The 22,624-nt window shown below is 40.1% G+C and overlaps 1 protein-coding gene across 1 annotated transcript in view; it reads left to right on the forward strand.

Moving 5' to 3' along the window:
- Nucleotides 1–22,624, forward strand: part of LOC124555028 (molybdenum cofactor biosynthesis protein 1-like) — a 148,149-nt gene that overhangs the window by 91,702 nt on the left and 33,823 nt on the right. The window contains exons 5-6 of the mRNA XM_047128783.1: nucleotides 9,832–10,056; nucleotides 19,290–19,435. Coding sequence (XP_046984739.1) covers nucleotides 9,832–10,056; nucleotides 19,290–19,435 — 371 coding nt within the window. The remainder of the gene's footprint in view (nucleotides 1–9,831; nucleotides 10,057–19,289; nucleotides 19,436–22,624) is intronic.

Raw genomic sequence — 22,624 nt, forward strand, 5'->3', positions numbered from 1 at the left:
AGACCTCGTATTCTCAGCACTACATCATTTGTAACTTGGTTGGGTTAACATCTTCAGAATTCATCTCTAGCATTGTTGGTGAAAAATATGGAGACTGTGTGCTGATTTTACTGACATTTTCCAAGTCTCACAAATATAAACAATAAAGGAGTACACTCAAAGCTTTGTTGACATATTACAGACCTAATTGCCATATGGACTGATTTTCCAGTTCTGCTGGTGATTTCTGCATCTGTGACCTCATTATTACATATAAAGCTACCGAGATACGGCAATCTGTCAACATCTTGTAGTATCTTCTATTGCACTGTAATCGGGGAAGAGACGAGTAATTTCCACTTACTTTGCACATTCTGTTTGCCTTATCTCTATTAATTTTCAGCCGTACACAATAGGGCATTTAATGAGAAAGCAGATAAAAATTAACTTGATGCCTTCCAAGGTGACGGTCTCTACTAAGTCTCTACTCCTTCAAGTCTGACTATGTAAGTGTAGACCAGAGATGGTTTAAATTCAGAGAAATAGTATCGACATCAATTAAGAGATATATACCAAATAAATTGAATGGATACCAAATAAATTAAAAGGGTGGTGCACAAAATATGTCAAAACTCAGCTGCAGAAGCAATGAAAAAAAGCATGTCAAAATTTAAAAGAATGCAAAATCTCCAAGATTAGCGATGTTTTACTGAAGCTCGAAACTTAGGGTGGGTTTCAGTGGAAGATGTGTTTAATAATTCCCATAGTGAAACTTCGTTTTGAAATCTGGAAGAAAATCCAAAGAGTTTCTGGTTGAATGTATAGTACACCAATGGCAAGACACAACCAATACCTTCACTGCGCAATAGCTGTGGTAATGTTACTGATGACAGTGCTACTAAAGCAGAGTTACTAAACACGGATTTCTGAAATTTCTTCACCAAAGACAACAAAGTAAATATTGCAGTATTCAAATCAAGAACAACTGCAACTGTGAGTAACTTAGTAGTAGCTCTCCTCAGTGTCATAAACAATTTATGTTTCTTTCAGAGAATGTTGATACAATAGCTCCATTAGAAATCATATATAGCCACTCATTTGATAAAGATCCATACCTAGAGACTGAAAAGTTGCTCAGGTCACACCAATGCTCAAGAAAGAAAAGAGGAGTAATCTACTAAATAACAGACTCATATCACTAATGTTGATTTGCATTAGGATTTTGGAACATATATTGTGTTTGAATATTATGAATTATCTCAAAGGTAATGATTCATTGATAAATAGCTAAGATAGATTCAGAAATATCGACCTTTTAAAACACAGCTAGCTCTTTAGTCACACAAAGTAATAAGTGCTGTCGACTGGGGATCTGAAATTGATTCCATATTTGTAGATTTCCAGAAGACTTTTTGAAACAGTTCCTCACAAGCATTTTCTAATCATATTGTGTGCCTATGGAGTATTGTCTGAGTTGTACAACTGGATGTGTGGTTTCCTGTCAGAAAGGTCACAGTTCATAGTAATTGATGGAAAATCGTCAAGTAAAAAAGAAGTGATATCTGACATTCCTCAAGGAAGTGTTATAGACCACCTGCTGTTGCCGATCTACATTAACAATTTAAGAGAGAATCTGAGCAGTCCTCTTAGATGATGCTATCATTTACAGTCTCGCAAATCATTTACTGTCTTGTAAAGTGATCAGATGATCAAAATGAACTGCAAAATGATTTAGGCTACCTATCCATATGATGCAAAAAGTGGTAACTGACCTTAAATAATAAAAATTTTTATGTCATCTGCACGAGTAGTAAAAGGCATCTACTAAATTTTGTTTACATGATAATTCACACAGATCTAAAGGCTGTGAAGTCTACTGAATACTTAGGAATTACATTTACAAATAACTTAAATTGGAATGCTCACATAGATAATGCGGTGGCAAAGCAAACAAAAGACTGTGATTTAATAGTAAAACATTTAGAAGATTAGGATTACTAAAGAGACTATCTACAACTATACTTGTCTGTCCTCTTTTGGAGTATTCTGCATGGTGTGGGATCCTTACCAGATAGGACTGACAGAGGACATCATTTAAAAGTTCAAAGAAAGGCAGCTCATTTTGTATTATTGGGAAACAGGAAAGTGCATGCCACAGATATCACATGTGAATTGGGGTGGCAGTCATTAAAGCAAAAGCATTTTGCTGGAGCAGGTTCTTAAAATTTCAATCATCAACTTTCTCCTCTGAATGTGAAAATATTTTGTTAGAGCCCTCTTACATAGGGAGAAATGATCATTGTAATGAAATAAGAGAAATCAGAGCTTGTACGGAAATATTGAAGTGTTTGTTTTTCCTCAAATGCTGTAGGGGAGTGGAATGGTAGATAAATAGGTTGAGGGTGGTTCTCTGAACCCTCTGCCAGCATTTAATTGTGAATTACAGACTAGTCATGCAGATATAGATAATGTAGATAGACTTTCAATATTGTGCACCGATTCTCTAATTTTATACATTGCTCAAATACTTTCGTGGCGCTTTGGAGTGACCCCTTTAAAATAACAATTTACCAGTCTTCTTAATATGTATTTTGGTAACGAGGTTGATAAGAAGTTACAACAATACTCTCTTATTACTCCCCAGTTTTGGGTTTTATTAATGAACAAAGTCGCCGCAGTGTTCCATAACAATTACGGGTTGAAGTTTCCTGCTGATGGAACCAATATGATTTTCTGTGTTTCTGAGCATACAGGTTGTGTACGCTGTTTGGAGTCTGGTGTATGCTGAATCAAATGTTTTTATTGTTGTGATCTTCCATCTGAAGATTGGTTTCATGGAGTTGCCCATGCTAGCCTATCCTGTGTGACCCTCTTCACCTCTGCGTAACTACTACAGCGTACAATAACTTGAACTTGCTTACTGCAGTCAGTTTTTGGTCTCCTACAGTTGTTACCCCCATTATATTCACAGATGACCACATATTGTGGAAATTGCATATTGTAATGTAGGATGCAATAATAACGTACGGAAAGTTTCTGTTGAAAATTACGAATTATTTAGGAATAAAGCAGATGGCTCACCAAAAGGCTGAAGCACTGTCTCATTGATAGGCACACGAACAATAGGTTTGTAGAATGAGATTTTCACTGTGCAGTGGAGTGTGCACTGATATGAAACTTCGTGGCAGATTAATAGTGTGTGCCGGACTAAGAGTCAAACTTGGGACCTTTGCCTTTTGTGGGCAAGTGCTCTACCATCTGAGCTATCCATGCATGACTCACGACCCATACTCACAGCTTTACTTCCACCAGTACCTCGTCTTCTACCTTCCAAGCTAAAAGGTACGTTGCTTGGCGAGCTTCCAGAATGCACTTTCTTTTTCTAGCTGTAGGGAAAACATGCGCGTGCGTGAATGCACTTTCTTTTTCTAGCTGTAGGGAAAACATGCGCGTGCGTGCACACACACACACACACACACACACACACACACACACACACACACACACACACACTCACTCACATGCGCATGCATGTCTCCTTATGTTGTGGTCTCTCAACTGCCAGCTCTTTACTGGCCCATGGTGAGTGTTCTGGAGTGAGGTGGGGCTTTAGAGTGGGGTAGGATGGGGTGGGTTGAGGCAATGTGAGGGATGGAGAGAGATGGGAGGGGTTTGGAGGGCAGCATTTAGTGGCTCGTGGGAGAGTGGGGAGCCATCTGTGGGCTAGCTAGGGGTGCTGGTAGAGGGGTCAGGCGACAGACAGCTGGGCACTCATAGACTAGGGTGTGACGTGAGATAACAGCACACAACTACCTGATTGGGAAGGGGGGAGAGGGGGGGGGAGGGAGGGGGGCAGGGGCGTGTGTTTGTGGGGGGGGGGGGGGCAGGGGGGCTGGTAGTTAACTTGGATTTAGGCCAGGAAGCAAAGGATGTGCTGTAAGTATGGCTACGAAAGTTGAGTATTCTTAAATAAGATCAGCTGGTGGCAATGTATTGGAAAGTAACTGGCACACAAAGTGCAATTTTGGCTCCTTTTTCTTTGTGAATTTTAAATAGTCTGCAGAGCAAATTGAATTAGGAGGATCAGGCATTTGTGTGGGTCTAGGAAAGTAAATTGTAGAGACAGATAAAAGGCGCGCAAGACAGGAGGGGTACTACTGCTCATCACTGCTGTATCGTGCTACTAGTACATGTCAGTGTGAGTGCACCGAGAGTGGTGTTGCCGTACATGCGTCTTTAAATTGGTCACCCACTGATCATTGCAGGCTGGCTGCTGGATTCTGTCTCTGGGAGCCAAGCGTGTGGCGCGGTCGCTGCCATGCCATCTGCTGGTGACTCGCACATGTATTAGTGTGGAACAGTGCTGACTGATTCTCTGTGTGATTCTAGTTTGTAATGTGCACATCAGTGTTCTGTGTCTTGTTGAGTCCTTAGAGGCATATTGTTCGGAGGTTATTATTAAAGCCATATTTGTGCGACTTGGATCACACTTCAGTATTACTTGGTTATTACATCACCACAAACATATGGACCGGGAATGTACATGCTTTGACAGTTTGCTACGTCTCTCTCTTCTAGGACTGACATGGTAGCTGCCTTGCATTTCTTAATGACTCTGACCTTGTCAACCACAAACCGAATCTTAGTACAGTCATGATTTCCCTGAAGAGATTACATGACAGCAGAGACTTGTAAAATTGTGTTACCCATTTCTCTAGCCAGTGAAGATTCATTCTGTACCTTCAGATACAGTGTCATGTAGGAGTAGAACAGCAAGAAATACGTAGCTCCTCTAACCGTAATGACAGTTTATCACCTCCCAACACTACATGTGCCAATGTTTCAGTGCATTTTTGAATATGTTTGTTAACAGATTCATCAACACAACAAAGATTTACGATCTCAGTAGCATCTTATTTCTTAACTCATACTTTACTATTCATCAGAATCTTCATCGCTGCTCTTTGATTCGTCAGAGCTCCCTGCCGTACTTTGTTTTATTTCATAGTCAGAATTAGGTGAAATACCACCTACCGTATTTACTCAAATCTAAGCTGCACTCAAACCTGAAAAATGAGACTCGAAATAAAGGAAGGAAAAAAAAAAATTCCCGAATCTAAGCCGCACCTGAAATTTGAGACTCGAAGTTCAAGGGGAGAGAAAAGTTTTAGGCCGCACCTCCAAATCGAAACAAAGTCGGTCCATTGTAATATGAGACACAATTTAGGTCGAATGAATGACGATACAGCTACAGTAGTTTGGTTCAAGTCGTAAGCTTAGCACTTAAGCTTTACCAGGTAGCCTTTGCTATGCGTCAGGCCCTCCATCCGTATTTATACTGGTACCCTTCCTTTTTCACGTGCTTCGTCTGGTTTGAATCAATTGCTTATTTTGCTTTGATCTGATAAGTGCCGTTTTCCTTGTTATAGGCGTTTATGTCACTCTAAGCTGAAAATACATTACTGTACTGTGTCATGCATTGTTTGTCGCATTCTGATAGTGCGTGTTTGCGGCCTGTCGTCGCTCGCGGCATGGCTTGCTTTTATGCACGCTACCACCGCCTACAATTAAAAAAAAAAAAAAAAAGAGAGAGAAATCATCTCATTAGCGAAACAATGGCAAGAGACTATTTGTTGTTACTTACACTGCTGCTTTCTTAAATAATGATCAACAAGAACCAAATAATAGACTGCATATGATAGAACATGTTCTGAACGAGAGTTAGGCGAAAATTTATCTCCGTTTGAAAATCTTTGCGGCCGCTTCTTTAGTACATCAAATTCTGCACAGAAATTAGAGTCATCTTAGATTTAAAAATCTAGTCAGTTGCCGTGCTTCAGTTCTGACTGTATCACTATTAGGCATAAGAATAATATGAATATAAACATGACACGATACGTATATTCTTCCACATTTGCTGTTGTCTCACTCTAGTTTCGTAGTTTATTAGGCAGACAGGATTTAAATAAGATAGCAGCAAACACGAAAGAATACGTGGCAACATGTTTATATTCGTATTACTCTTATGATGAAGAGAATACTGCATGTGATTCACATTTCATCAGGTTCCTATAAGCAACCATCTCTTCTCACAGGTAGGAAAAAATTCAGAACATAGAGTTGGCCATATTGACAAACATCCGAAACAGTCTTGCCAGTCGGATTTTCGTAATACATTGAAGTTCTGCTACATTCGAAGATGAACAATACGGAATTTATATTTACTTCGTTGGATAATGTATGAAAATCGTCTTCCACCTTTTTTTTTAATTTATTTACTGACGCAGAGGTTTTGGCGCCAGTATTTATCTTTGTGCCTACGAAGCATGCCTGTGTAGCGCTACATATATTCGACGGCAAAAGTTAGTTGTGGCAGCACCTACCGACATTTTTCAGAACTTCCACTTGCTTTGCACTCGATTCTAAGCCGCAGGCGGTTTTTTGGATTACAAAAACCAGAAAAAATGCGGCTTACATTTGAGTAAATATGGTACATCCTCTCCTTTGGATTCAACTTCTTAAGTATTATCTTTCAAGTCAACACCTGCTAATCTGTGAGACCGAAATGATGAGCCATACTACTCTATTTCACTGTGCCTGTTTGTTTCATTTGTATAACATTTTATTCCATCATAGATGCTGCACTTACAGTTTCATATATGCATTGCAGCAGCAGACACAATAAAAGTAGCAATCAGCAGTGCTTAGTTTGTTGAATGGGTAAAAAATATGCCGTTGTCCCAGTTCCACATATCCCCAAAATTTGATTCTGTCAAATTCTGTACTCTCTGAAATCAAATGTTTAATCCAAAGATGAAAGTGAACAAGTTTGATGCAGTATTGCTAATATTGTTTATTACTCATCTTGCTGGATGAAGTGCATACTGTGTCCTTTCTGAAAGGTTTGCAGAAGTAATGCACATACCAGTTTTCTAAAAACTTACATTGAGATTGTGCTCTCCTTCCTCTTGTACAAATTAGTAGAGCCCTTCGGATTACTCCACAATATGCCTCTTGGCAAGGTGGTAACGACAGTATTATGAAAAGGATAGATTGGCACTCACTGTATAGTGTAGATGTTGTGTTGCAGGCAGGGGGAAAAAAAAAAAAATACACCACCCATTAAACACGTAAGCTTTTGGTGCAAACCTCCCCCCCCCCCCCCCCCCCCCCCCCTTCCCACACACACACGCACACACACACACACACACACACACACACACACACACACACACACACACACACACACATGCGCGCAAATGCAGATCACACATACATGACCACGGTCTCTGGCTGCTAGGGCCAGACTGGGAGCAACTGCGCATCATGGGAGAAACAACAGTCATATGTGTGTGTGTGTGTGTGTGTGTGTGTGTGTGTGTGTGTGTGTGTCTTGTCCACTTACGAAGAAGACTTTCTGATCGAAAGCTTATGTGTTTAGTAGTCTTTTTGTTGTGCTTGTCTGTGACCTAACATTTCCTGTGTACAGTGAATAGCAATGTATTTTTTTATAATATGGTCATTATTCCAGCCTAGATTTTCTATTGTTTGTTTCCTTTTAAGACCTTATAGAGACAGTTACTGACAATTTCTTTTTTCTTATTGGAGAAAAGTAAAACCATATGGGGGCAGACGTAGATTGTGAATGAATATGGAATAGAGTATTTTTATTCTCCCTGTATGCAGTGTCAATAACTTCACCTCACACACTTCATTTCTGGCAGCACCTCCTCCTCAACACATGACTGTCCCCCACCACCTCACCATAGTCTTCAAGTTACATCCTATAGCACTTCTGGGTGGACCAATAGGTGAAGGATGTAGTTTAAAACAGTATAACTAAACTTAAAAGCCGAACTGCCCTTTTATAGAGACTGCCATCATTATTTAAACATACTAAACAACATCAAAACAGTCAAAAGAAATTGTTTTTCAAAAGAGCAGAAAATTGTAGTGAAATTCATGAAAGGATTGTTTTAAATTGTTATATCTTAAATCTGTCAGCATTTCCCAAGATTTTCTGGCTTAATTAAGACTAGGTCATGCCACCACAGTGGTCAAACAGTGGACTTGCCTTCGAGAGGACAACGGACCCGAGTCCCATCGGGCCACCAAAATTTGGGTTTTCCTTGATTTCCCTAAATGATTTAAGACAAATTCTGGGATGGTTCCTTTGAAAAAGATGACATTCAGCTGAGGAAGCTACACAGTGCTGGTGGAAACACGAGTATTTCAGAGCACACCATCCATTGCACATTGTTAAACATAGGGCTCTGCTGCAGACAACCCCTGTATGTTCCCATGTTGACAACACAGTTGAATTACAATTTCTGTGGCTCAGGAGCATTGAGATTGGGCAGTGAATCAATAGAAATGTGTCAACTGGTTTGAATCATTCGAGTTTCGCATTACACCTGCTTGACGGTTTTGTGCACATACACTGTCAACAGAGTGAATTGGTGCTTGAAATGTGCACTTTGCTACAGACTTAGGCCAGTGGGAGCAATATTATGCTATGGAGGACATTCACCTGGTCTTCTATGGGTCCTGTGGTAGTAACTGAAGGCTCCATAACAGCTTTGTTCTGTGTGAACATTATTGTGCACTGTCCGCACCCTGTCCCTAATGAAGGTGACATGTTTCAACAATATGACTTTCAGTGTCACGAGGCCAGAATCAAATTCACCCCTTCTGAATCTGATGGAATACATCTGCGATGCTATCAGATACCAGTTCTGCACCCAGAAACCACTGATCTGCAATTTATGGGAATTACATGACCTGTGCTTAGACATGCGGTGCTGCATAATGCTGGGAACATACCTCACATAATGCTGGGAACATACCTGAAATTTGTTGAACTTGTCCCACACAAAATCACTGCTGTATTGTGTTCCAACAGTGGACAAACACATTATCAAACAGGAGGTCATAGTGTTTTGTCTCATCAGTTTATATATTCAATGCTTGAATGAAAGGTGTGCTCTTTTCCTTTTTTCTGCCATTGCGTGTATGTGTAAAGCAGGATGTTCTACCATTTGGGCTTTATTTATATGATGGCTGTCAGTATTACCACCTGCACAGATACTAAATGCTCCTTTTGTGAAGACCTTTTATGTTGAGAACACTTTTAACTTTGTTTCACAAATGGCAGCACAGTTTCAAGAAAGCTTCTTAATTTCATGTAATAGTTAAAATAATACCTTCAGCGAAAGATGTGTGCGTTGGAGTGGGGAAAAAGATTGGAGATGTATGTAGTTTAATTTTCATAAATTGTTAAGAAGGTTAACAGCTTGGCATGCTAAGATAAATTCAGACATTCTCTAAAAAGAGAGAAAAAGATTAATTTAACAGAATCAGTGAGGTATACAAATATAACAACAGACTTGTAGAACCATTATTTTGTAGGTTAGATTAGATTAGATTCAGCTTTTGTTCCAAGACCCAAAACATGAGACGATTCTCATGGGTGAGTAACATGCCAGAAAGTATAACATAAAAAATATAAAACATTTGAATACCCTGATCATTTGTCAGGAGATTGTCAAACTAGGTGAATACAATACAAACTGGAACAGCTAATATTTTCAGAATTGATACGCTGTCAGACTGAAACACTGTTATGCACTATTAATAAATTTATCAAACAAAAAGTACATAATCTTGACTGTTATGGCAAAGTGCTCTCAGAACTGAAATCTAACAGACATTCTTATTTAAGCTGGCCTAACAGCCACTGTTAAGATATTCATCTATTGAGTAGGATGAGTTATCTATCAAAAAGTCTTTCAAACTCTGTTTAAACCATGCTTTATCTGATACCAAGTTTTTAATGGTGACTTTCTTCCACAGATAAATTGTGTTGTAATGCGAGGTTTTAATGAAGATGAAGTGTGCAGTTTTGTGGAGTTAACAAAAGAGAAAAATGTTGATGTAAGATTTATCGAGTACATGCCTTTCAGCGGCAACAAATGGAATGATGGGAAGATGGTCTCATTTTGTGAAATGCTCCAAATAATTAGAAAGCAGTGGCCTAATTTTGATCCTCTTCCCAATGGGCCCAATGATACCTCAAAGGTACGTGCAGTATTACGTATGAACATACATTGAAAATAATTTAATGTTTATGACTTACTACCAATCACAAGAATACTTCACATCTGCTGGTGGTATGAGAGATAGACTGGTTTAGTTACATATTTCTCATCCCATTCAGTAAGTCTGTCCTGGCCTGGGTTTCTCTGCAGCTTTTCTGCAACTCTCCCCATTTCCTAAACCTTGACAATCCTTTTCTTTCTTCCCTTTTCCTTCCCCTTATTGTTTCTGCCAGAAGAAGAAGCCACTGGCTCCGAAAGCTTACACATTTCCATAACTTTAAGGGGAGTTAGAAGGGGAAAACATTCTTTTTCACTTTTTCGGGTTTTTATCTGATTATAAAATTTGCCATTTTCCAAATAAAATGATATGTATATTACTTATAAACTTGTGTGAGAAGTATTTCATTTTATTTTCTAAAATATAATCTACACCAGTTGAAAATGTTAAAATTTTTACATGCATTACTTCAAGACCTAATAAAATCGGTAATTTTTTATATACAGGGTAGTCCATTGATCGTGACCGGGCCAAATATCTCACGAAATAAGTGTCAAACGAAAAAACTACAAAGAACGAAATTTGTCTAGCTCGAAGGGGGAAACCAGCTGGCGCAATGGTTGGCCTGCTATAAGGCGCTGCCATAGCTCAAACTGATATCAACTGTGTTTTTTGAAATAGGAACCCCATTTTTTATTACATATTCGTGTAATACATAAAGAAATATGAATGTTTTAGTTGGACCACTTTTTTCAGTTTGTGATAGATGGCACTGTAATAGTCACAAACATATGTCTCATAATTTTAGACGAACAGTTGGTAACAGGTAGGTTTTTTAAATTAAAATACAGAACCTAGGTACATTTGAACATTTTATTTCGGTTGTTCCAATGTGATACATGTACCTTTGTGAACTTATCATTTCTGAGAACGCATGCTGTTACGGCGTGATTACCTGTGAATACCACATTAATGCAATAAATGCTCAAAATGATGTCTGTCAACCTCAATGCCTTTGGCAATACGTGTAATGACATTCCTCTCAACAGTGAGTAGTTTGCCTTCCGTAATGTTCGCACATGCATTGATAATGTACTGACGCATGTTGTCAGGCATTGTCGGTGGATCACGATACCAAATATCCTTCAACTTTCCCCACAGAAAGAAATCCGGGGACGTCAGATCCGGTGAACGTGCGGGCCATGGTATGGTGCTTTGACGACCAATCCACCTGTCATGAAATGTGCTATTCAATACTGCTTCAACCGCACGCAAACTATGTGCCGGACATCCATCATGTTGGAAGTACATCGCCATTCTGTCATGCAGTGAAACATCTTGTAGTAACATTGGTAGAACATTACGCAGGAAATCAGCATACATTGCACCATTTAGATTGCCATGGATAAAATGGGGGCCAATTAACCTTCCTCCCTTAATGCCACACCATACATTAACCTGCCAAGGTCGCTGCTGTTCCACTTGTCGCTGCCATCGTAGATTTTCCGTTGTCCAATAGTGCATATTATGGCGGTTTAGGTTACCACTGTTGGTGAATGATGCTTCATCGCTAAATAGAACACATTCAAAAAATCTTTCATCGTCTCGTAATTTCTCTTGTGCCCAGTGGCAGAACTGTACATGACATTCAAAGTCATTGGCATGCAATTCCTGGTGCATTGAAATATGGTACGGGTGCAATCAATGTTGATGTAGCATTCTCAACACCGACGTTTTTGAGATTCCCAATTCTCGTGCAATTTGTCTGCTACTGATGTGTGGATTAGCTGCCCCAGCAGCTGAAACACCTACTAGGGCATCATCATTTGTTGCAGGTCATGGTTGATGTTTCACATGTGACTGGACACTTCCTGTTTCCTTAAATAATGTAACTATCCGGCGAATGGTCCCGACACTTCAATGATGTTGTCCAGGATACCGAGCAGCATACATAGCACACGCCCCTTGGGCATTTTGATCACAATAGCCATACATCAACACGATACCGACCTTTTCCGCAATTGGTAAACGGTCCATTTTAACACGGGTAATGTATCACGAAGCAAATACCGTCCGCACTGGCGGAAAGTTATGTGATACTACATACTTATATGTTTGTGACTATTACAGCAGCTGGCCGAAGTGGCCGAGTGGTGTTAGGCGCTACAGTCTGGAAACGCACGACCGCTACGGTCGCAGGTTCGAATCCTGCCTTGGGCATGGATGTGTGTAATGTCCTTAGGTTAGTTAGGTTTAAGTAGTTCTAAGTTCTAGGGGACTGATGACCTCAGAAGTTAAGTCCCATAGTGCTCAGAGCCATTTGAACCATTTTTGACTATTACAGCCTCAACTATCCCAAAGTGAAAAAGTGTTCCAGCTAAAACATTCACATTTCTTTACGTACTACATGAATATGTAATAAAAAATGGGGGCTCCTATTTTTAAAAAATGCAGTTGATATGAGTTTGACCTATGGCAGTGCCATTTAGCAGGCCAACCATAGCACCATCTGGTTTCTCCCTTCAAGCTAGACGAATTTCGTTCTTTGTAGTTTTTTCATTTCATGCTTATTTCGTGAGATATTTGGCCCGGTCACTATCAATGGACTACCCTGTAGAAAGCTGTGGATTGCTGTGTTATAAAGGTTAAATTATGTGTTTGCATTGGTAGCACTGTCAAAAATAGTATCGTATCTTTTCATAGTATAAACATGCTTTGTATATCGAAGTGCTAACGTTTTTCCGAGGAGAAGTGAGGAATAGACTGGTAAATCTCTCAAAAAGTATGACTCGAAAATGAAGTGTTTTTAAGAAATGTAGGTTTCATGGTAATAAATTTTTGAATAAAGAGAAACATTGTGTTCAGCATGTGGTGTGTGAAGTTGCAGACAATGAAATACTGGCAAACTCATGAGTATCTAGCGAAACACCCATTAGTGCTTCGAAGATTAAAATAAAACATAGTGATAACACAGTTATCTCAAAACAAAACTCATGTAAACGGTAGGTTAGGTTATATTCTGATACATTTACACATCCTAACAGGGGTGTTATGTGAATGTGTGTGCTGTATCTATGTGGAGGGCCAGTTAGTTTACATGAAGACATTGAGGTATCAAATGGACTAGCCAGGAAACTTACCATTAATTCTGCCATTTGTAAATACACTCATTCATTTTGGAATTCTGATAAGTGTAAAGATAATTATTTTGACATAAATGTTAGGTGGTTTTATGGATTGAGAGCTATTGGCAAAGGACACACTGCAGCAGAAACAATGTGTGTCGTGATGTATATGCCACGCCCACTTTGTAAAATGGACAAGTATGCAGGATTTATTGGAGCTGCTGTGAAATCCACTGCATGTGAGTCAATTAAGGGTGCTGCAAATGCAGCTGCTGAAATAAACGATGGTATGATTGTCATATCAGTAGCTTTTGGGGCACTTGGTAGAAGCGTAGCTGCAGTTCTAAGAATTCTGTTGCTACAGTGACCAGTGTTGATACTGGAAAGCTAATAGATTTCCAGATTTTAACCAAACATTCTTATAAGTATAAATCAGGGAATGAAGAAGGGCATATCTGTGACAGAAGTTATGAAGGACAACTAGTCGTACGGAGGCCTGTGCAGCTGTTGAAATTTATAATCGATCTGTAAACTAAAGGGGAGTGTGTTACACTAAGTTCTTAGGTTATGCAGACTCAAATGCATATAACAGTGTAGTAGCCACTCAGCCTTATGGTGAGAAGCTTATCACAGAACTGGAATGTGTTGCTCATGTCCAGAAGAGGATGGATACCAGATTGAGGAAGTTGAAACAAAGTTTGAGAGACAAGAAACTTTCAGGTGGTAAGACCATAAGAAGCAGGCTGACAGACAACATGATTGATGAACTACAACAGTATTATGAGATTGCCATTAGAGATAATACTGAGGATTTGTTGAAAATGAAGCAGGCAGTATGGGCTACCTTCTTCCAGAGACTGTCAGCTGATGATAAACCAGTACACCATCTTTGCCCTCCTAGATCTGGTTCATGGTGCAATTACCGCAATGCCCAGTACTCAAACAGGTCATACAGCCATAAACATTCTATCCCAGCAGCAATTGTGGATATCATAAAACCTGTTTACAGAGACCTGGCAATCCTGAATTATTGAAGAAGTGTCTGCATTGTCAGACTCAAAATCCCAATGAGTCGTTCAATAATCTTATTGTGTCAGTGTCGTTGTAACTGCCATCTGCGTCATGTCTGCTGTGCAGCGAGCTATGCTAATTGAAGTATTAACTCTATTTTGCTTACTTGTCACTTCCTTTTCCGTGTGTTTTTGCTTTTAGGAAGCTTTAATTGTCGGGTGCTAGTAATAGTGTTCCATAGATTTCGTGTTTGTTTTGAATACAGTCAGAGAGAGTCCGTTTAGTCAGCCATAGTGCCAGTAGTGCTAGTGTTTGTTTTCAATACAGTCCAGAGACAGGTAGTGCTATTTTCATTGTTTTCTACAGGAAGTGTCTAGTAACCACAGTTTAGTCAACTATCAGCCGCCTTTAGTGAATTAGCAGTCTAGTTATAAGTTGATTAACTCTCTACAGTAAATTGATTTCTTATGATGGATAGGATGTGTGACTGCTGTGTACGGACACAGGAGGAGCTGGCCACTGTTCGCAAACAGCTGAATGTGTTGAAGCCGCGGTTAGCCATCTTCAGGCTGCTGCCTCAGAGTGTAGCGGCAGTGGGGAGTCTGGTGCGTTGCATGGTACACCCCAGGTGTTACATTACATGCTTCACCCACTGACCCTGCTGTCAAGACATCTTTGCAGCTACCGGGCACGGTTGGGCCACCCTCTTCCCAAGGGGAGTGGCGGGTTCAGCGGCATTCACGGCGCATGAGGCGGAGGGTCAGTGTGGAGGCTGGCCGTGTGGCATCGCCCGTTCTGCCTGTGAGTGGACATGTGGCCACTCCTTCAGCCAGGTCCAAGCAGGCACATGGGGGGAGGGGTATATTAGTTATTGGGAGCTCCAACGTTAGGCGGGTGATGGAGCCCCTTAGGGAAATAGCGGAAAGGTCGGGGAAGCAGGTCAGTGTTCACTCTGTCTGCTTGCCGGGGGTCTCATCCGAGATGTGGAGGAGGCCGTGCTGGCAGTGATAGAGAGCACTGGGTGCACCCGACTGCAAATTGTTGCTCATGTCGGCACCAATGACTCCTGCCGTCTGGGTTCAGAGGTCATCCTCAGTTCGTACAGGCAGCTAGCGGAGTTGGTGTAGGCGGAAAGCCTCGCGGGGTGGAATCTGAGCTAGCTACTTGTTGTATCGTTCCCAGAACCGATAGTGGTCCTCTGGTTTGGAGCCGAGTGGAAGGCTTAAACCAGGGGCTCAGACGATTCTGCGGAGATCTGGGGTGCAAATTTCTCGACCTCCGCTATCGGGTGCAGAAATGTAGGGTCCCCCTGAATAGGTCACGTGTGCACTACATGCAGGAAGCGGCTACAAGGGTAGCGGAGTATGTGTGGAGTGCACATGTGGGTTTTTTAAGTTAGAGAACTCCCTCCCTAGGCCCGACAAGACACCTCCTGAGATGCGGCAAGGTAGGAGTAGACAAAATGCAGCAGGGAATAACAATATTAATGTGCTAATAGTAAACTGCAGGAGCGTCTATAGAAAGGTCCCAGAACTGCTCTCATTAATAAACAGTCACAATGCCCACATAGTACTAGGGACAGAAAGTAGGCTGAAACCAGATGTAAACAGTAATGAAATTCTAAACTCAGATTGGAATGTATACCGCAGAGACAGGCTGGACAGTGAAGGGGGAGGCATGTTTAATGCGATAAGAAGTGCAACAGTATCGAAGGAAATTGATGGAGATCCGAAATGTGAAATAATTTGGGTGAAGGTCACGGTTAAAGCAGGCTCAGACATGGTAATTGGATGTCTCTATAGGCCCCCTGGCTCAGCAGCTGTTGTGGCTGAGCACTTGAAGGATAATTTGGAAAATATTTCGAGTAGATTTGCCCACCATGTTATAGTTCTGGGTGGAGATTTTAATTTGCCGGATATAGACTGGGAGACTCAAACTTTCATAATGGGTGGCAGGGACAAAGAATCCAGTGAAATTTTTTAAGAGCTTTATCTGAAAACTACCTTGAGCAGTTAAACAGAGAACTGACTCCTGGCGATAACATATTAGACCTTCTAGTGACAAACAGACCCGAACTATTTGAAACAATTAACGCAGAACAGGGAATCAGCGATCATAAAGCGGTTACTGCATCGATGATTTCAGCCGTAAATAGAAATATTAAAAAAAGGTACGAAGATTTTTCTGGTTAGCAAAAGTGACAAAAATCAGATATCAGAGTACCTAACGCCTCAACACAAAAGTTTTGTTTTAAGTACAGATAGTGTTGAGGATCAGTGGACAAAGTTCAAAACCATCGTACAATATGCGTTAGATGAGTATGTGCCAAGCAAGATCGTAAGAGATGGAAAAGAGCCAGCGTGGTACAACAACCGAGTTAGAAAACTGCTGCAGAAGCAAAGGGAACTTCACAGCAAACATAAACGTAGCCAACACCTTGCAGACAAACAAAAATTACGTGAAGTGAAATGTAATGTGAGGAGGGCCATGCGAGAGGCGTTAAATGAATTCGAAAGTAAAGTTCTATGTACTGACTTGGCAGAAAATCCTAAGAAATTTTGCTCTTATGTCAAAGCGGTAGGTGGATCAAAACAAAATGTCCAGACACTCTTTGACCAAAAAGGTACTGAAACAGAGGATGATGGACTGAAGGCCGAAATACTAAATGTCTTTTTCCAAAGCTGTTTCACAGAGGAAGATTGCACTGTAGTTCCTTCTCTAGATTGTCACACAGATGACAAAATGGTAGATACTGAAATAGATGACAGAGAGATAGAGAAACAATTAAAATCACTCAAAAGAGGGAAGGCCGCTGACCTGATGGGATACCAGTTCAATTTTACACAGAGTATGCGAAGGAACTTACCCCCCTTCTTGCAGCAGTGTACCGTAGGTCTCTACAAGAGCGTAGCGTTCCAAAGAATTGGAAAAGGGCACAGGTCATCCCCGTTTTCAAGAAGGGACGTCGAACAGATGTGCAGAACTATAGACCTATATCTCTAATGTCGATCAGTTGTAGAATTTTAGAACATGTATTATGTTCGAGTATTATGATTTTTCTGTAAACTAGAAATCTACTCTGTAGGAATCAGCATGGGTTTTGAAAAAGACGATCGTGTGAAACCCAGCTCGCGCTATTCGTCCACGAGACTCAGAGGGCCATAGACACGGGTTCCCAGGTAGATGCTGTGTTTCTTGACTTCTGCAAGGTGTTCGATACAGTTCCCCGCAATCATTTAATGAACAAAGTAAGAGCATATGGGCTATCAGGCCAATTATGTGATTGGATTGAAGAGTTGCTAGACAACAGGACGCAGCCTGTCATTCTCAATGGAGAGAAGTCTTCCGAAGTAAGAGTGATTTCAGGTGTGCTGCAGGGGAGTGTCGTAGGACCGTTGCTATTCACAATACACATAAATGACCTTGTGAATGACATCAGAAGTTCACTGAGGCTTTTTGCGGATGATGCTGTGGTATATTGAGAGGTTGCCACAATGGAAAATTGCACTGAAATGCAGGATGATCTGCAGCGAATTGATGCATGGTGCAGGGAATGGCAATTGAATCTCAATGTAGACAAGTGTAATGTGCTGCGAATACATAGAAAGAAAGATCCCATATCATTTAGCTACAATATAGCAGGTCAGCAATTGGAAGCAGTTAATTCCATAAATTATCTGGGAGTATGCATTAGGAGTGATTTAAAATGGAATGATCATATAAAGTTGATCATCGGTAAATCAGATGCCAGACTGAGATTCATTGGAAGAATCCTAAGGAAATGCAATCCAAAAACAAAGGAATTAGGTTACAGTACACTTGTTCCCCCACTGTTTGAATACTGCTCAGCAGTGTGGGATCTGTACCAGATAGGGTTGATAGAAGAGATAGAGAAGATCCAACAGAGAGCAGCATGCTTCGTTATAGGATCATTTAGTAATCATGAAAGCATTACGGAGATGTTAGATAAACTCCAGTGGAAGACCCTGCGGTAGAGACACTCAGTAGCTTGGTATGGGCTTTTGTTGAAGTTTCGAGAACATACCTTCACTGAGGAGTCAAGCAATATATTTCTCCCTCCTACGTATATCTCACGAAGAGACCATGAGGATAAAATGAGAGAGATTAGAGCCCGCACAGAGGCATACCGACAATCCTTCTTTCCACGAACAATACGAGACTGGAATAGAAGGGAGAACCAATAGAGGTACTCAAGGTAGCCTACACCATCAGGTGGCTTGAGGAGTATGGATGTAGATGTAGATGTAGACCAAAAAATGTTTTTCTTGTAATGAAGACACTAAAGTGGGGGTCAGTCATGCTGTTATTGCTTTTAATGATGGCAACATTGGTAGCGTGAAAGTGCTACAACATATGGGAATTAATTCTGGAGCAAACTTCATCAGAGAATTTGAAGGGATGGACAAGGTTTGCACTGGTAAAGCAGAGTATGCTGCACAGTTGGCCACTACGGAGTCCAGAAAGAAGAAAACAAAAAAAACTTAAAAAAGATCAAGAGGATGATATACAGTATGGTGCAGGGTGCTTCTGAGTGACTAAAAATAAAATGTTAAGCATATATTGAGTTACAGTCTATTGAAACTTTAAAAACTCTTCCTGAAAATTTACATTTTCTCTTGCATTTTTCCCTAAATCTCCGAAACTACGGCAAGTAGCGAATTCAAATTTTCAGGGAGTAATGACATATGTATCCTGAGTCTTCTGAACTAAAAGAAAAACATAATGTTATGTATAAGTAAAATTATTTAGAATAGCATACAAAAAGGTACACAAAATTTTAACTGTGTAATTAAAAAATTGTATTTCCAAAAGCAGTGGCTGAAATGCAATTATTGTAAGACTCAGAACATATAGTTTAATGTCCTGTAAAAGTTTCTTGTCAATGGCTACAGTTGTTCCTGAAGTACGGGGAAGTTAAGTCACTAAATGTAACATTGTCAGGATAGGGCGTTCAAACTCCCCTTAATGCACATTTTCTCCTTCCTCCACTTGGTGAGCAACACATTTATAGTATTTTCACAACAGCAGTACCTATTTTCTTACAATTTCTTTTTGCAGGCATACCATGTCCCGGGCTTCAAGGGACGTGTGGGATTTATTACCTCAATGAGTGAACACTTCTGTGGCACGTGCAACCATTTACCGATAACAGCTGATGGCAATTTGAAGGTGTGTCTCTTTGGGAATTCAGAGATATCTCTCAGGTGAGTGATGAAACATAGAATAATCATGTCCAAGTGAAAATTCACGCGAGGAAACCATAAAATTACTAGAAGACTGACAGACTGATCAGTATTTTACCTTCAGGAGGTGAAATTCCAAAACTTCTTATAGACACATTTGTTCCTCTTGTCCTCACATTAGTTGTGGAGTCCGAGTGACCTTTCAGACCTTCAGAAACTTATCCCTCTTTCCTCTCTCATGAAGGAACTGATAGTTCCAAATGCTGAGTATAGAATAATACTTTCAAACTGTTTGCCATGCACATTAGGTATGTGGTTGGTATATGGAAGAGATAAACTGCAGTTAAATCCAGCAGGTATGAAATGAGTAATCTTTTCTTGAAGTTTTCAGCTTGCACCCTCCTCCCTCCCAGACATACAAACCAGATACCTCTAGCTAAATAATTTGTGAGTATATATAATTTGCCTCTGTCAACATCATGTTACACTAACCTATTTGTTAGATTAAATTAAAGGAAAGTAATCAGAACTGGAAATTATGTAAAGACATTTTTAGCTACGTCCCTATGTTGTATTAAAGTTAACACAGTATTTCTGTCCGTGTGATGGTAACTATGATTCGCCAGCCACCGTTGCCGAGCGGTTCTAGGCGCTTCAGTCCAGAACTGCGCGATTGCTACGGTCGCAGGTTTGAATCCTGCCTTGGCTCAAATGTTAAGTCCCATAGTGCCCAGAGCCATTTGAACTGTGATTCATGATTATCAGAGTCTATATGTTCCAAATAAAAATTGGAACTTCATGTGTATAAATGTACAAATTATTAGACAATGGGACCAACAACTGACACTTTTAAATTGATGACTAGACTAAGAGATTAATAATAGGAAAAAAACTGCAAGATACTTGGCGATAAGTTTGTTTCAGGACAAGGTAAGGGGGGTGAGGGGTGGGAAGAATCAGCTCTCTCTTTGTGAGCATACCAGAAATCCTTTATCAACCGAAGGTAAAATAAGATATAAAAATACAGGGTCAAACAATTAATTTAAGTATCTTAAAAACCAAATGACTAATAAAATTGGAAGCTAAGAAAAGTAAGTTCGTAGTAAGTAGGGTGAAACACAGGGGGCTGCAACATATTGCCATTGTTGTTTGACTTGTCTATCAAAGAAAAAAGAAATGGATCAAAAGAAAATAAAAGTGAGAATGGAAATGTATCAGAAGCAAATAGGAATGAGCAAGGAACATATTCTTTAATAATAAAAAAAAAAGTGACATGTGAGGCAGATGTTCCTACAATTTTATGTTCAAAGCACAGCAGTCTGTGAAAGCAAAATATTTATGACATTGAAAAAAGAAAATCAATGAGTGAAAAGTGTGTATAGGTGAATTGTGGTGAAAGACTGGATATTGGAACTTCTGTTAGGCTGCCCAGTATTAGTTAACTTGGTAGTAAAGGAGCAAGTTTGCAAGGGCAGATAACTGTTTGGCTACGTAAAATAGAGTGGGAGTATGGAAAAGCTAGTCCAAGATAGGATGAAAAAGATAACAGCAACTTAAAAAATGAATTGATAAGTTACTATGAACCCCATTCCAATCTAGTGAATCCAGTGGTTGACAATATCTTGTGACATTCGCCTATAAGGCTCAAACAATAATTGCTAAATAAAATTACAAAATGTTGACAAGACTGTATCTAAGCTGTCACTCTCTTTTGAAACAAGGGTGTTTAAACCAAGAAACACGCAGGAAAGCAGGGACAACTCGCACACTAGAGGAGGATGGGAAGTATCATTGAAGGAGTGAGCATAAACCGTGTGGAATATGTGTGGTACAAGTAATGATAGTAAAAAAAAAAAAAAAAAAAAAAAAAAAAAAACGAAGAAGAGGAAGAGGAAAAGTCTTGATCTGGAAACAAGGAAATAAAAATTTGCCACGTGAAGAGACAATATGATACTGTGCTGATGAGTGTGTACAAGTGGTGATATACAATATACATAGATAAAGGAACTCTGCATTGGGCCCAGAAGACCACGCAATGCTCTTCGAGAGATGTCCTCTACTATAAATCTATGGAGAGTTAGGGGGTCAGTATACAACTCTCCAGGCTGTTATCAACTTCCAGAAGTTGAAGACACTACTTCTCACTTGAGTATCTCCTCAGCTAGAACTACAAGCAGAGTGTACCCTATTCCAGTCTGTCCACCGAGCAGAATTTCCCGGCTCTACAAGGAATTGAACCTGATCGCTTTCTATGGCACGCCTGTGGCATACTGACTGCGTGGCTGTGGCAAGAGTCATAATATACACTTGTGAACAATTGAGTTATAACTATTCTGTTTATTGGGGAGAGAGTATGTATATAGCCACTGTGAATGAAACAGTTTTGTGTATCATAACTGGAATGTATTCAGACCTCGTACTTGTTGTGTGAGAGCGCAGTGTCTTAGACACTTGTAGTGTTTGTCTTAGCATGTACTAACCGGTGTGCCTTACTTTCTAGTATTTTTAATTGTATATCATTACTGGTGCCTCTGGCACTTTTGTGTTGCAATAGCAATAGCTTGCAATAGCAAACATTGAGTCAACCATGGTTTTTGGATTAGAAGTAGAGGTCAGCTGGGTTGACATTGGGAATAGAGTGATGGGAAGTGGACAATAAGCAGTTATATCGAAGGGTGCATTATTTGATTTGTTAAGGTTAATTACAAAATGTGAATTGGAGAATTTTTCACGTTGAGCAGAAGTAACTTTACAGGACCAGGTGTCAAATTACACATGATCAGTGTGAATCCCTATAGTCAGCATGAACACTGGCACACAGAATAATTTATAGGTAGCCTTGCTGTATATAAAAAATCAGATTTGTGCTGAACTGTCATGAACAAACTGTCACTTCTCTGGAATAAATAGACTCTGATTTGTTAATTACATCTGTGTAAATGAAAAATATAGGAAAACATAGATTGCTGCTTACTGTAAAGGAGACATGTTACATTGTAGACAGGCACAATTAAAAAGGCACTTACACAAAGCTTTCGGCCACAGCCTTCATCAGCAAAAGAGATACAGAGAAACACACACATTCATACACACAGGCAAGCACATGTCACACACATATGACTGCCAACTCCAGCAGCTTGCCCCTAGCTGCTGGACTTGGCAGTTTTTTTTCTCTGTGTGTGTGCAGGGAAAGATAGATCACTATTTACC

The sequence above is a fragment of the Schistocerca americana genome, chromosome X (assembly GCF_021461395.2).
Source record: "Schistocerca americana isolate TAMUIC-IGC-003095 chromosome X, iqSchAmer2.1, whole genome shotgun sequence".
Classification (NCBI taxonomy): domain Eukaryota; kingdom Metazoa; phylum Arthropoda; class Insecta; order Orthoptera; family Acrididae; genus Schistocerca; species Schistocerca americana.